Source organism: Pteronotus mesoamericanus, unplaced genomic scaffold (genome assembly GCF_021234165.1).
Source record: "Pteronotus mesoamericanus isolate MK-2021 breed Mesoamerican mustached bat unplaced genomic scaffold, CSHL_Meso_final scaffold_31, whole genome shotgun sequence".
NCBI classification, from domain to species: domain Eukaryota; kingdom Metazoa; phylum Chordata; class Mammalia; order Chiroptera; family Mormoopidae; genus Pteronotus; species Pteronotus mesoamericanus.
In genome coordinates, this window is record NW_026555312.1 from 10,665,709 (window position 1) to 10,678,788 (window position 13,080).

General features: G+C 40.1%; 1 protein-coding gene across 1 annotated transcript in view; it reads left to right on the plus strand.

Annotated features, from left to right (window-relative positions):
* MBOAT1 (membrane bound O-acyltransferase domain containing 1) overlaps nt 1-13,080 on the plus strand; it is a 102,403-nt gene that overhangs the window by 39,369 nt on the left and 49,954 nt on the right. The window contains exons 2-3 of the mRNA XM_054592200.1: nt 9,383-9,528; nt 10,532-10,609. Of these exons, the coding sequence (XP_054448175.1) occupies nt 9,383-9,528; nt 10,532-10,609 (224 nt within the window). The remainder of the gene's footprint in view (nt 1-9,382; nt 9,529-10,531; nt 10,610-13,080) is intronic.

The window sequence follows — 13,080 nt, forward strand, 5'->3', positions numbered from 1 at the left end:
TGTTACAGGCTGAGGAACTTCTGATGTAGGTTGGAGCAGGGAGGCAGGGGCAGAAGCTGGGAAGACCCTCTCAGGAGCTGTTTGTAGTAGGCAGGTAGGAGGCTCCAACTTATGCTAAGACTCGGCTTCCCTCACAGCCTTTGGTTTGGGGCTTGCTCACTTTCCATCCATAGGACCAAGGAAATGAAGAGTGTTTTCATTTCATGCGTTTGAGTAGTGGATTTTTATTGGGCAGTGTTGTGGGCTGAATTGTATTTCCCCCAAATTTATATGTTGAAGTCCTAATCCTTAGTACCTCAGAATATGACTATTTGGAGATAGTCTCTTTAAAGAGGTAATTAAGTTATAATGAGGTCATTAGAGTGGGCCCTACTCCAGTAGGACTGGTGTCCTTTTAAAAAGAGGAAATTTGAACACAGACATGTACAAAGGGAAGACGATCTGAAGACACAGGGAGAAGACGGCCATCTACAAGCCAAGGAGACAGGCCTCAAAAGAAACCAGCCCTCTTGGCACCTTGAATTCAGACTGGCAGCCTCCAGAACTGTAAACTTCTGTTGTTTAAACCCCTGGTCTGTATTGCTAATTATGGCAACCTGAGCAAATTCATATAGGCAGCTACTAAATTCTCGCTGAAGATAGCATTTCTGGGCAGAATGTTGGGGGTTGAGGTGAAGCATCACAATATAATGTGTTAACTCAGGCCAGGTTTTAAACCCCAGATGACTTGCTTTATGAATTCAGCCACTGTACTTACCTGTTTTTTATTTTAAAAAATTACTTAAATTTATTGGGGTGGTATTGGTTAATAAAATTATATAGGTTTTAAGGGTACAATTAATTCTATGATATATCATCTGTATATTGCATTGTGTGCTTACCACCCAAAGTCATATCTCCTTCTGTCACTATTCATTTGACCCCCTTCAGCCTTTATTACCTGCCCTCTCCCTTGTCTCTGGTAACCACATCCTGTCATGTCTGAGTTTTTGTTTGCCTTAATTCTTCTTTTTTTGCTTTCTCTACTTAACAGCTTTGTGTTCATTTTCCCCATATGTAAAGGGAGAGTAAGCTATTTCATAAAGTTGTTGTAAAGCTTAATTGAATCATTTACGCAGTTGTGTCACTGGATGACACATGGTAAGCACTCAGTAAATGCGGTTATTGTTATGACGTGAAGTGTCAATTAGAAGTTTGGTTATAAATTACACACACTGATTATCGATCTTAGATAATATTTTTGTCCACCAGCTTGGAAAAAAAATGGTCTCATTACAGATTTAAAGGATTTCTTGCTGACATTCCCAAGAGTTTGGAATGAAAGTATAACAAGGATCTCTTTGAAAGTACAAAGTAGCTAAAGAGTCTGGTACAAACACCTTTTGTTTCATGGTACAGAAAGGAATAGCATTTTTTGTTCTCTTCCCTGGCCGCAGTTGTTTGTAGGGGGCAATGCAAAAGAGTACTGTTGGTAGAGGAGGAACGGCTTGCCTTTAAATAAGGAATTGTTTAATTAGATGGGTTTTGCGTTGGTGCATATAAGGCAGTGTTGCTGAGGAAAGCGTTCCAGGCCTGGACCGTTGCCTGCACTGCAGTGGTGAGCCACTGGTAAATCACTGAAGTAGAGGAAATCATTTTGGGCTATTAATATTTGCTCTTCGTTAAAAATAGACTGCTTGTATTTCTTCATTAGAAGGAGGGCAATGCTTTTTGCCCCTGGCAAAGTTCTTTTTTTTTTTTTTTTTGGAAGAATAGGAAGGCCATAGAACAGAAATACCCAAATAATGCCTTTCTATAGCCCCCTAAGAGCAAAGAGATTTAAGACTTGAATTAGAGAATTGCAGCACAGTTGGATTGCTCTTCGGCGACATAGGAAGTCAAATTCTTGGGCATGTGGGTTTTTTGGTTTGTTTGTTTTGTTTTTTGGAAAAGAATAGGCCTTTATTTTTAAAATTTTTATTTTTTAATTACAGTTGAATTCAATATTATTTTATATTAGTTTCAGGTGTACAGCATAGTCGTTAGACAATTATGTAATTTACAAAGTGATCCCCCAATATTTCAAGTACCCACTTGGCACCCTACATAGTTATTACAATATTATTGACTATATTCCCTATGCTATACTTTACATCCCCATGACTGTTCAGTAACTACCAATTTGTATTTCTTAATCCTTGGGCATGTGTTTTATTTCCTTGTAGTTACTTTGAAATCTTGCAAGAGCTGTGGAAACTGCTGACTGAGTTATGTCAGTCTTGCTGGCGTTTAAGGGTCTGATCAGAACAGCTGTGTTCTGCTGTTTCCTATGCTGAAGGGCCCACACAATACTTGAATTGTGGAGTGCATGCTGTTGGAGATCACAAAGGAAAGTACAGCTTTCTTTGATGCTTTAGAGGGAGTGGGTCAGTAGAAAAGTAAAGACTTTGCACATGTTCCTTTTAAATATGAAGGTTTTATTTAAGAGCCATCATGGTAAATGTTTTCATTCTCTTTGGCCAGTGACATTGTTATTCTCGACATTTTGCTCCTTTTTCTTTAAGATGAAACTTTTTACAGGTTGGCTTCTTCCATGTATGCCTAATTCCTCCCTACACTTTATAGTAGGTGCTAATAAATACAACCTTGAGGATAGACTAAGTAGAATTAAATATTGATTTTGATGAGTTTCTTAGAGTACCTTGATTTTGTGTGCATGTATGGGAAATTCTACATGGAATTTACAATTACAGATTGTAAAAAAAAAAAAATTACAAAAAATTTGTCTAGATTCCCATCACCCTAATAAAATAACCATATTCAGTTTTGCATCTTTGCTTTTTCCATTTGCCACTATCGTTTTTAACATATCTATATATTAATATACATGCCATTTTATATTCTACTTTTTATTATTGCAAGTATTTTTCATTTTAGTATAGTACTTTATAATACCCATTTTTAATACTATTATCTTTAAAGAGCTTACCATTAATTACTATGCCTCTCTTGTCCCATATTTAGGTAGATTTTACTTTATTTTGTCTTGTAAATAAGGCCCCAACATTCTTTTAGCGTTTAGCTTCAATGAATACATTTCCATGAACTGGTCAAAATATGGCCTATAGCAAATACTACCATGTCCCTTTTGAAAGGATTATAATGCAAGGTGCATCCTTTAGTTGTTCCGTGTGTTAACCAGTGTCTACTAATTGTTGAACTTTCAGATTTCTTCTTGCTATTAGAAATAATACTGAAGTGAATTTTTTTTTGTACAATACAAAATTTTTATGCATGTTTCTAATAGTGGAATGAGTGGGTTGAAAATTTACAGTCATAGGCATAGATATACAGAAAAAAGGTAACTTGAATTTCTCCCTACTAAACTTAATTCAGTGTTCAAGCTAATTTTAGGCAGCTCACCTACCGTCTAAGACTGGTTACATATAGTCTGTCTACCTCTAATCCCCGAGGGGTCTACAGACCTTTGTGGACTAGGTGAGGGCATCGGGTCCCTGTGCTCCTGAGGTGGCGCTGGCCTTTGTTCAGAGGAGTGTGTTGGTGTGGTCTGGGACGTTGGCCTCTGGCTGCTGTATCACCTGCTGTTCCCTGTAGTCCCTTCCATGGCTCCATGCGGTTAAGTTCATCCTCAACCTTCTCCTCAATCCAACTTCAGGACCTTCCCGTCAGGACCTGCTGGCTCTTTGCTGGCCTCTCTGCTGTTCCCAGGGACTGGGAGAGGGCCCTGGGTGAGGGGCCCGGGTGGTGCCCCGGGTCTGTATATTTGCTCACCCAGCCCCCTGGAAGCAGTGCGTTTCCGCAGAGTTGGCCGGCTTCCTGGCTGCCTTCTGAGAAGCCAGGCACCTTCTCTCAGCCCTCCGCCCCAGGCCTCGGCGCTACTCCTGCCCCCGGGTCTCTCCTTCAGCTCACTGTCCAAACTCTTCATTGATTTTTGTGCAGAAAAATAGCCCCTTCATCCTTTAGAGCTTTTCTTCCCTCCATGATTATGGTCTAAACTCTGTCCTTTAAATTTGTCAGCTTTTCTCTTGATTTAGGAAGAAAAGTTTTTAGAATTAAAAAGAAAAATATCTCTCTCCTACATTTCCAGAGACTGCTTTAACTTTCAGGTTTATCTGTGCTTTAGATAAAGTCTATAAAACTCTACTCAGGAGCTGGAAAATCCAGAGATTGACTCTTTGTCCCAACTGCATTGCCTCTCCCTGGGGAAGAAGGACACACGGGAAACTGGCAGCTGTCCAAATATGGGCTGGGAAGGGGAGTCAGTGTGAGGGCGGCAGGGAGGAGACAGGAAGCCAGGTCGCAATAGCTCCACCCTCGTCACCACATATTGAGATTATTCTATGCACAACTTGTGTATCAATTTAGTAGATATAGAATAATATTAGTAGCAAATGCTTATCAGTGTCAGACACTGATTCAAGTCATCTTAATGTATTAACTTTAGTTCTTATAACAACCCTGTGAGGTAGTATTACTGTTATTACCTCTATTACATACACCAGGAGCCAAGGTACATTGAGCTTCTGTAATTCTTCAACCAGTAAGTGGTGGAGCAGGGTCTTGCAGCTGGTAGTCTGGCTCTGTTGATTCTGCAGGTAACTACTGAGTCTGTTGCTGGGTCATGGGACGGCAGGTCACGGTACTTACTTTGATTACTATTGATGGTAGGTCTTTTCTGTTGTAATTGTTATAATTTGATTTTTTTCTTACGGGAGTTTGATCATTTCATGAAAGGTAGTTCTTTTTCTATTTAGGAAGAAATGGGCTCTTTGTTTTTTTGGTTTGTTTCTATGCTCATATATGTTATCTCCCTAACTTAGGTGTTTCTCCGATGTGGATAAAGAGGTTAGTATCTGTATTATTTCAGACCCGGGATTTGCTTTCTTTCTAGAGTTGTGTAACTTTAAAAACCTGTGTATTATGGGAAAATTCAAACACACACAAGTAAACTTTCATGTGCCCAGAACATATCTTCAGCAAGTTTTCAACTTGTGGCCAACTTTGTTTCATCCATACCAGGATTTCTTAGCTTCGGTACTATTGACACTTTGGGCCAGAAAATCCTTTGTTGTGGGAAGTTCTCCTGTGCCTTTTAGAATACTTAGCAGTATCCTTGGACATTAGACCCCCCCACCCTTTCTGGTTATGGCAACCAAAAACGTCCCTTGCTGGACAGTCATCCCCAGTTGGAAACCACTGATTTATGCTCACTCCACTCTTTCCACCCCTTTTAACATTATTTGGAAGCAATCTCATACATCAAACCAAACCCATTTAAGGTTGTATTTTAAAAGATAATGCCTCCGATTTTGTTGGCCCTTAGAGAGGAAAGGAACAAAGATCTAATTCTGTTCCTGTATGAATTGTTTTTGTGGCAGCTGGTCACTCTTGGCCACAGAGATGGTCATAGCTTCTGTTAGCCGCCAGTGTTCACATGGGCTAGCAAGCACAAAGAAATTGGTATCATACTCCAGCCTACACTTTAAGAAAAATTTTTTGGTAAAATATACACAGGATAAAATGGAAACTTTTATATTTTTTTAAGCATACAGTTCAGTGGCATCAAGAACATTCACATTCTTGTGCAATCATCACCATCACCCAACTCCAGAACTCTTCATCTTGCAAAACTGAAACTCTGTGGGTGTCAAATAATAACCACATCCCCTCCCCCTCCAGCCCCTGGCAACCACCATTTTACTGTCAGTCTCTGTGAATTTGACTATTTTAGGTACCTCATATAAATGGAATTATACACTATCTGTCCTTTTGTGACTGGCTTGTTTCACTTAGTATAGTATCTTCAAGGTTCATCCATGTTGTAGCGTGTGCCAGGATTTTGCTTATTTTAAGGCTGAATAATGTTCTGCTGTGTGTATATACCACATTTTGTGTACCCATTCATCTGTTGATGGACATGTGGGTTGCTTCCACCTTTTGGCTATTGCGAGCAATGCTACTATGAACATGTATTGAAGATCCTGCACTTCATTTTTTGGGCTGTATACTTAGAATTGGAATTGCTGAATCATATGTAATTATATTTTTAATTTTTTTAAGAACTGCCATACTGTTGTCCACAGTGGCTGTACCATTTTACATTTCCACCAACAGTGTACAAGGGTTCTAATTTCTCCACATCCTTGCCAACACTTATTATTTTGTTTTTTTTTAAAAATAATAGGCATCCTAATAGATGCAAAGTGGTATCTAATTGTGGTTCAGCCTGTACCTTTTAAGATGTACATCTGGTAATTTGAAAGCAATTCTGATAGAACCCTCCTGCTAGTATTAAGTGGTGCTGTAGTGCGTTTCTACTTCTGCCTTGGAACAGTTTGCTGTGGGACATTCAGCTAGCCATCCGTGACTCACTCCTGGGTAGAGGGCGGGGAAGAGTGTATGGGGGAAGCTTTTAATCCATAATGATGTCTTGGGTTTGGGCATTTATCACTAACAGTTAAAGGAAAGGATTCAGGTTAGATACAGAATCATAGAATCATAGACTATTTGAGCTGGAAGAGACATCAGAAACTAGTTCTTCCAAAGACACAGTTTGTGCAGGAAGGAAGGGAGGGAGGATGGAAGGAAAGGAAGGAAGGAAGGAACTGAAATCCAGAGCACGCAAGTCTTCTCTTCTTGACTTAAGGTAGTGATAGTGTCTTGGTCACTGTCCCCAGTCCCCAGTATCTGGTATATAGCGTCACACAGTATATATTTGTAGAATTAATCAATTAATCATTGAGGGCTGCCCAGTTGACATCTTAATGTCAGAACTAGGGCATTCAGTTGGCTATACACTATACTATGGTGACTAAAAAATGGCAGATTGCTTCAATGACCCAATGACTCTTCTCTTCCTCTCTTTCAATCTCTAGGGTTATAAGATTAGGTGTAGTTTTCCCATGGTAAAGCTCTCTCTTCCTTGGAGGTAGGTTTAGAGGGGTCTTACAGAAGGCAAACCCAGTGCAGGAGACTCCCAGGCAGCTGAGGCGGTCTGTACTGGCTGAGTGCTGGCCTTCAGGCTTTGATCACTCCTCAATTTGTTCCATCTCACCCCACCCCCAAAGCTTTCACAGTCTAATCCCTCTTTTCTTTGTGTTTTTCTTCATTCTTGGAAAGCCCAGTTCCTTGGGTGCCTCCGTAGGTCTCTGTCTTTATATTTCCAAACTAGGAGGACTCCATCTGGCCTGCCTAGTAGATTCACTGAATGCATTGCGAAGTCCTGATGTCAGGCCTATTGAATCAGAACTGTTAGGGATAGGACCCAGGCAGCAGTGGTTTTAGTGTCTTTAACCCCCACCCCCCAATATTTATCTGTTTCAACAGCATTTCTTATTGTATCCCCCTGAGTCTTATTCTTCCTTAACCATGACACTTCTTGTCATATGCTTAGGATCTAAACATTTAATGTAGTAAGTTCACACAATGTATTGTAATATTAATTTACAATCACTTGTATGTTATTTGAGTTCTTTCTCCAGTTAGATCATATGCTTCCAATGGCAGGGACATTGCTTCTTTGTCGTCTATCCCAGTGGTTCTCAAACTTAAGTGTACATTACAATTACTTGGGGGCGGAGAGTAGTGCTCTTAAAGCACAGGTTGCTGGACCTACCTTGGGAATGTTGAATTTGTTGGGTCTTGGGTGGGGCCTGAAAATTTGCATTTCCAACAAACATGTTTCCGGGTAGATGCTCCTGCTGGTGGTCCAGGGACTGTCCTCTTGAGAACCACTGCTCTGTCCTCAGGTTCAGGGATGGTCAGTAATTACTGGCCAACCAAAAGGAATGGAGCAAATTTTCCCTTGGCACTTTCCTTAGTAACTACATTCCTCCATGGCTGCAGGCTGGACCCTGCACTGAGAGAATGAAAGAACGTGTAATTGATGACCTACAGAAGATCATAACTTTGACTTTCCATTTGCCAATTCCTTTACATTTTGAAACTTGCTAAGATGGTTATTTTTATCTATTTTTTTGTGTTTGTGGTTGTGCATTTAGCCTATATAAAAAGATATGACTGAAATTATGCAGGATAGGATCATAGCTCAACTCTTCTGTGCCTTTCAGAGTATAAAGTGAGGGTGGGCGGTAGGGGAAATAGGATTTTGGGAAGACTGATGAAGAATGAGCTCCAAATGGAGGGGACACATAGTACAGCCAATTTTTAAAAACAGGACAAAAAGTTCTTTGAAAATATTATTTTCTATGAATTAGAAGGGGCCCAAAGTATTCTTGTTTTTCATCGCAAAATGAAAATGGCCTCAAGGGGAGGTGATGTCTACCACTTCTGGTGCTACCTTGGAGCCCAGCCCTCATGAATTTTATAGCTAGAGCGTTTTGTAGCATGAAAAACTGCCCAGGCTGAAGTTGAGGGTCTATTCAGATATTTATAGCCTTGATCCCTTTTCAGTTAAGTGTCCCCTCAAAGCCAGTTGATACTGAAGTTTTTATTGGGAATACTCCGAAAAGATTAAACTGCTTTTCTAGTTTTCATTAACCGTTATATCACTGAATGTATTTTGATTTTGCGTCATATCAGGTGATCTTTCCTATGGGTATCAGGGTATTATTTTATATTTTCTTTTAAGGAAAATGTTTTTGAGAGCTAGATTGCTGAGGTTTTTCTAAGGAATTTGGTTCCAACTTGGAATAATTGGACAGCACTGACGTTGAAAGTTTAATGCAGGGCTGTTTCTTTTGATCTTTAATACCACACCTTGAATTTGAGCAATGCTCTTGCTTTTTGGGTGTTAATTTAAAATGAGAAAAATTAGAGTCCTAAAACAGGCGATGATTACTTTGAGGAAGCATTTGATTTCTTAGGTACCAGATGAGGGAAGTCTTTGATTTGATTCATTTGCATCTCTAAAAGAACATATTCTTTACCTTAGGATAGTGCTGGGGATTGTGGGAAGAGACCCAGCAAACTGATCTCACAGTCACCCAAAGGCTTTACATGAACAACTCTCCTGTTTTGTGAGTGGGAAAGCAACCTTGGCTAGTCTTAAAGAATTGAAATAGAAACTACAGGAGTTATTTCAGGTTCGGTTCCAGACCACCATAATAAAGCGAATATGGCAATAAAGTGAGTCAAGATCTTTTCGCTGGGGGAGGGTCTTGCCTTCGGTTTGTAGAAAATGGGGACCTGTGAAGCACAATAAAGTGAAGCTCAATAAAACAAGGTCTGCCTCTATTGGGCTGCTCACTTCTTAAAGCAGGTGAGGAGGGCACAGTTCTCCTCCTTCTTCCAAGTGAACACTCTGCAGCAGAAAAGTCCCAGTCTGAGATGCTCCTTGACACGGAAATCTGAAAAATGTCGAGAACATTCTCACATGGACCAAACAATAAAAGTTTTGCTTCTTTCTTTTTTCCCCTTGCAGGTGAATTTCGTGGCCTGCCAGCTCGTTGCTTTATGTGCTGCTTTCTGGTTTCGCATCTACTTAAGTCCTGGTAAAACTAGTCCCGTGGCCCGGCACACGTTTGCCACCATTTTTGGCATCTATTTTGTCATCTTTTGTTTTGGCTGGTGAGTAGGAGCCTCGTAAATTCTAATAGTTATCATTTGGGTGTTTTGTGGCAATATTCTTGGCATTTCCCAGGTTCTAAGGAAAGAAATATGTATTTACTTAAAATAATAGGGATGTTGAAGAAATTTACCTTTACTGTAAGAACCTGGAATCAATAAACTTGACTACCCATTGAAAGTCAGTTTGGTGAATTTTTCTTGAAGTTGCACTTTTTTGATCTCTCCTGGGTCATGTAAATGGATTTTTATAAGGTTTAATTTTCCTGACCAGGAAGCATTCCCAAATGTTGTGGACATAGGTTTTTCCTTGCATCACTGCTGGAGATACAGGTGTTTGTCCTACACTTGGAGTAAAGCAGTAGTTTCAGTGCCAGTCTCAGGGAATGAGAGTCATTCTTGAACAAAGCAGGCATGTAGACTAGACTTTCCTCTGCTAGGTAAGCTGGTTAGTACCTTGGGAGTGACACTTTTGGGGGAAGAAGCTTTAGGAACCAGCATTTCTAGAAGTACAACTTAAGGAAACTTGTGAATTTGTTCAGGGCATTAGAAGCTGCTCTTATTCTTTCAAATGAAATTTGAGCAAAAGTGATGAGTGTTCTGAATCAGCCACCAAGTCAGTTAAAAGTCTTGGCACCTGGGACAGCTTAGTGGTCCTGGTCCTTTAAAATTTAAAAAAGAAAAAAAAGCCCTGAAGAAAGAAAGAACTCTCCTCCAGACTCTCACTTGTGTATGTGAAAAGTATAAGCATCCCATTTATGATTCCTGACGTTACTGGTGCTGCAATTGGCAGAGTGTGTCATGACTACTTAGTATCATTTCAAGATAAAGTTCTTAGTTCTATAGAACAAAAATACTCGATTAACTTTCTTTTATATAAACATGAGTTAACTAATCGCTTGCTTCTTGCTGGGGTGGAGGTGGAGTATCAGTATGGGTAACCGATAAGTATGTTAATATGAAATATATTCCGTGTTTTTCCCCCTCCCCCCCGCATGTCTTAAAGGTACTCTGCGCATCTGTTTGTGCTGGTGTTAACGTGCTATGGAATCATGGTCACTGCAAGTGTATCCAATATTCACAGGTAAGACTGTGGGAGCGAACAGTACAAGATGAGGTTACTCATGATCTTTGAAATGTATTTCCAGGGGAGGGAGTACCTTTCCCATATGCCACACGTGGCATACCCCAGGTTCTTTGGGATATCGGAAGGAGAGGTAGGGAGTCGTAAATGTTGGGAGTCTGTAGAGAAAGCTTTACAAAGAAGGTCGGGGGCCAAATTGGGTCTCCAGTAAAAAAACACTGTATCAGAATTAGGCAGCTCTATTTGTCATAGCCCCAAACTGGAAATAACACGAATGGTCCCCACCATGGACTACTACTCAGCAATAAAAAGGAATGGATGATTGATCCACACAGTGACATGGATGAATTGCAAATAAATAATGCTGAGTGAAGGAAGCCACACACATTCTATTCTCCAAAGGGCAAACTAATCTGTAGCGACCGAAATCAGATCAGAGGTTCCCAGGGCCGGGGTGGTGCAGGAGGACGTGACAGGGATCTCAAAGAGGCAGGAAGACACGTGGGGGCTGATGGACACATATGTCTATTATCTTGGATTTGGCTGTGGTTTTCTGGGTACATATGTATGTCAGAACTTGTATACTTTAATTCTGTACGTTGAAACTGTTAAAGAAAAGAAATTTTTATTATGATATTTTGATTTCAAAATACAGAAGTAATTTCATTCTTCCTTGAAGGCTACATGCTTAGACTATCAATTAAGGTAACAGGGGTATCTGTTCTGCATTGTCTCTGTTTCCCGTGGTCTTTCTGAAACCTCAGTGTTAGTTCTGCCAGTCAACGACACTGGAATGTAAGCTCTGTGAAAACAAAGACCTTTCTCTCTTGGTCACTGTTGTATCCTCAGAGCCTGGAACAATACCTGGCACAAGTAAGGCCTCAATAAATATTTATGGAATGAATGACTAAGACTTCTCTGATGGTGTCTCTGAAAAAGCAGATGCCTTATTTTGGCTTTGGAAAGCTCTTTGATTAATAAGACTATTAGCACAATAGTTTTGCTTCTTAAAGTCATTGAATTTTAACTTCTCAGTGTGTAGTCTTGTAATTACTTCAAATAAATTTCTGGTTTTCAAGGGAAAATATTGTTTCATGCTTTAAATTTGATAGTCATTCAACTTAGTATCCAAATGAGCTCTGAAAATTTGAATCCTAATCATCTCTCTTCTAAGTGCCCTCCTTGAAGGAGAGCTTCTCATTCATTCAGAAGGGAAATAGAAAACTCGTATTTCTAATTTGGAAAGAATGGGTTTTGGAAATGCTTTATATTATGACAAAATGCTTATTTTTTCTTTTCTTTTTCTTTTTTTTAATGGGGGTGAAAATAGCTGACTTTTTCCAAACTTGATTTTGGAAACAATGAAATGATTAATAAAATATGTTGTTCCATCTCTAGGACATTTCCTTATAAATTATAATTTGTCAGCTCTGCCCACGCTTGTATGATGCTGATGGGGTGCGGTCCGTTTTTCGGAGTGAAGAACTTCCGTGCACACTAATTCTGTGCCAGGCCCCCGGAGGACCTCTGTGTTCATCCGTGGCCAGGAATGGAATACTCTGGCCTTGGCAGAACAGAACACTTTACAGACAGGCAATAATATTGTGGTAGCAGACAGCTGTGTCATAAGACCAAAAAGAAAGGATGCCAGAAAAAGTTTTTCTCTCTTTCTTTGCTTGTGTGGTTCCCCAGCACTGCAGAGGCAGGCAGTGGCTCAGTTCTCAGAGGAGAGAGTTGTGTCCTATTGATGTGGGGAAAAGTAGTAGACCACAGTCAGGAAATCTGGCTCATTCTAGCTGTGTGAGTCCAGACAAGTGACGCAGCTTCTCCGTGCATCAGATTTCCCCGCTATCAAATGTGGGGTTTGTGGTAGTTTGAACTTAAGTTCTCTTCAAGACCAGGATTTCACGATTTTTGGTGAATTGTCCTCTTCTCTTTACTGAGCCCATTTTAACAATTCTGGCATATATGGCCAGGAAGAGGAGGGGAAGGTCAGTATTTGCTGCCATGTGGAACTAACCCATTTCTGGACTGACTGTCGTTATTCAGGATTTGTCTAGAGAGTCCTTGCGGTAGCACCTGTTTCCTTCTCAAGCCGCTATGTTAGGCAGAAGTCATGGGCATTGCTTTACCGCATAGGAACCAAGCTGGAGCAGGATATAGTTTGTATTTCCTAGGACAGAGGCCAATCTCAGAGTACCTGCTTTATGCCAAGTGCAGGGCCAAGATGTTTTAAATATATTAGGTTTCATTATTTTTAATGTATAAACTCTTATTTAATGTGTTATTTAGTATTTATCATTATTGCAAATACATTCTTTCTAGGACAACTCAGTAGGACATAGCTTTTTTTCCCCCCTGAGATGAGGAAATGAAACTCAGAGGTATAAAAGGTGTGCAGTTTGATGAGTTTTCACACAGTGAGTATGCTCACGTATTTACCACCCAGGTCAGAAAGGGGAATATTGCTG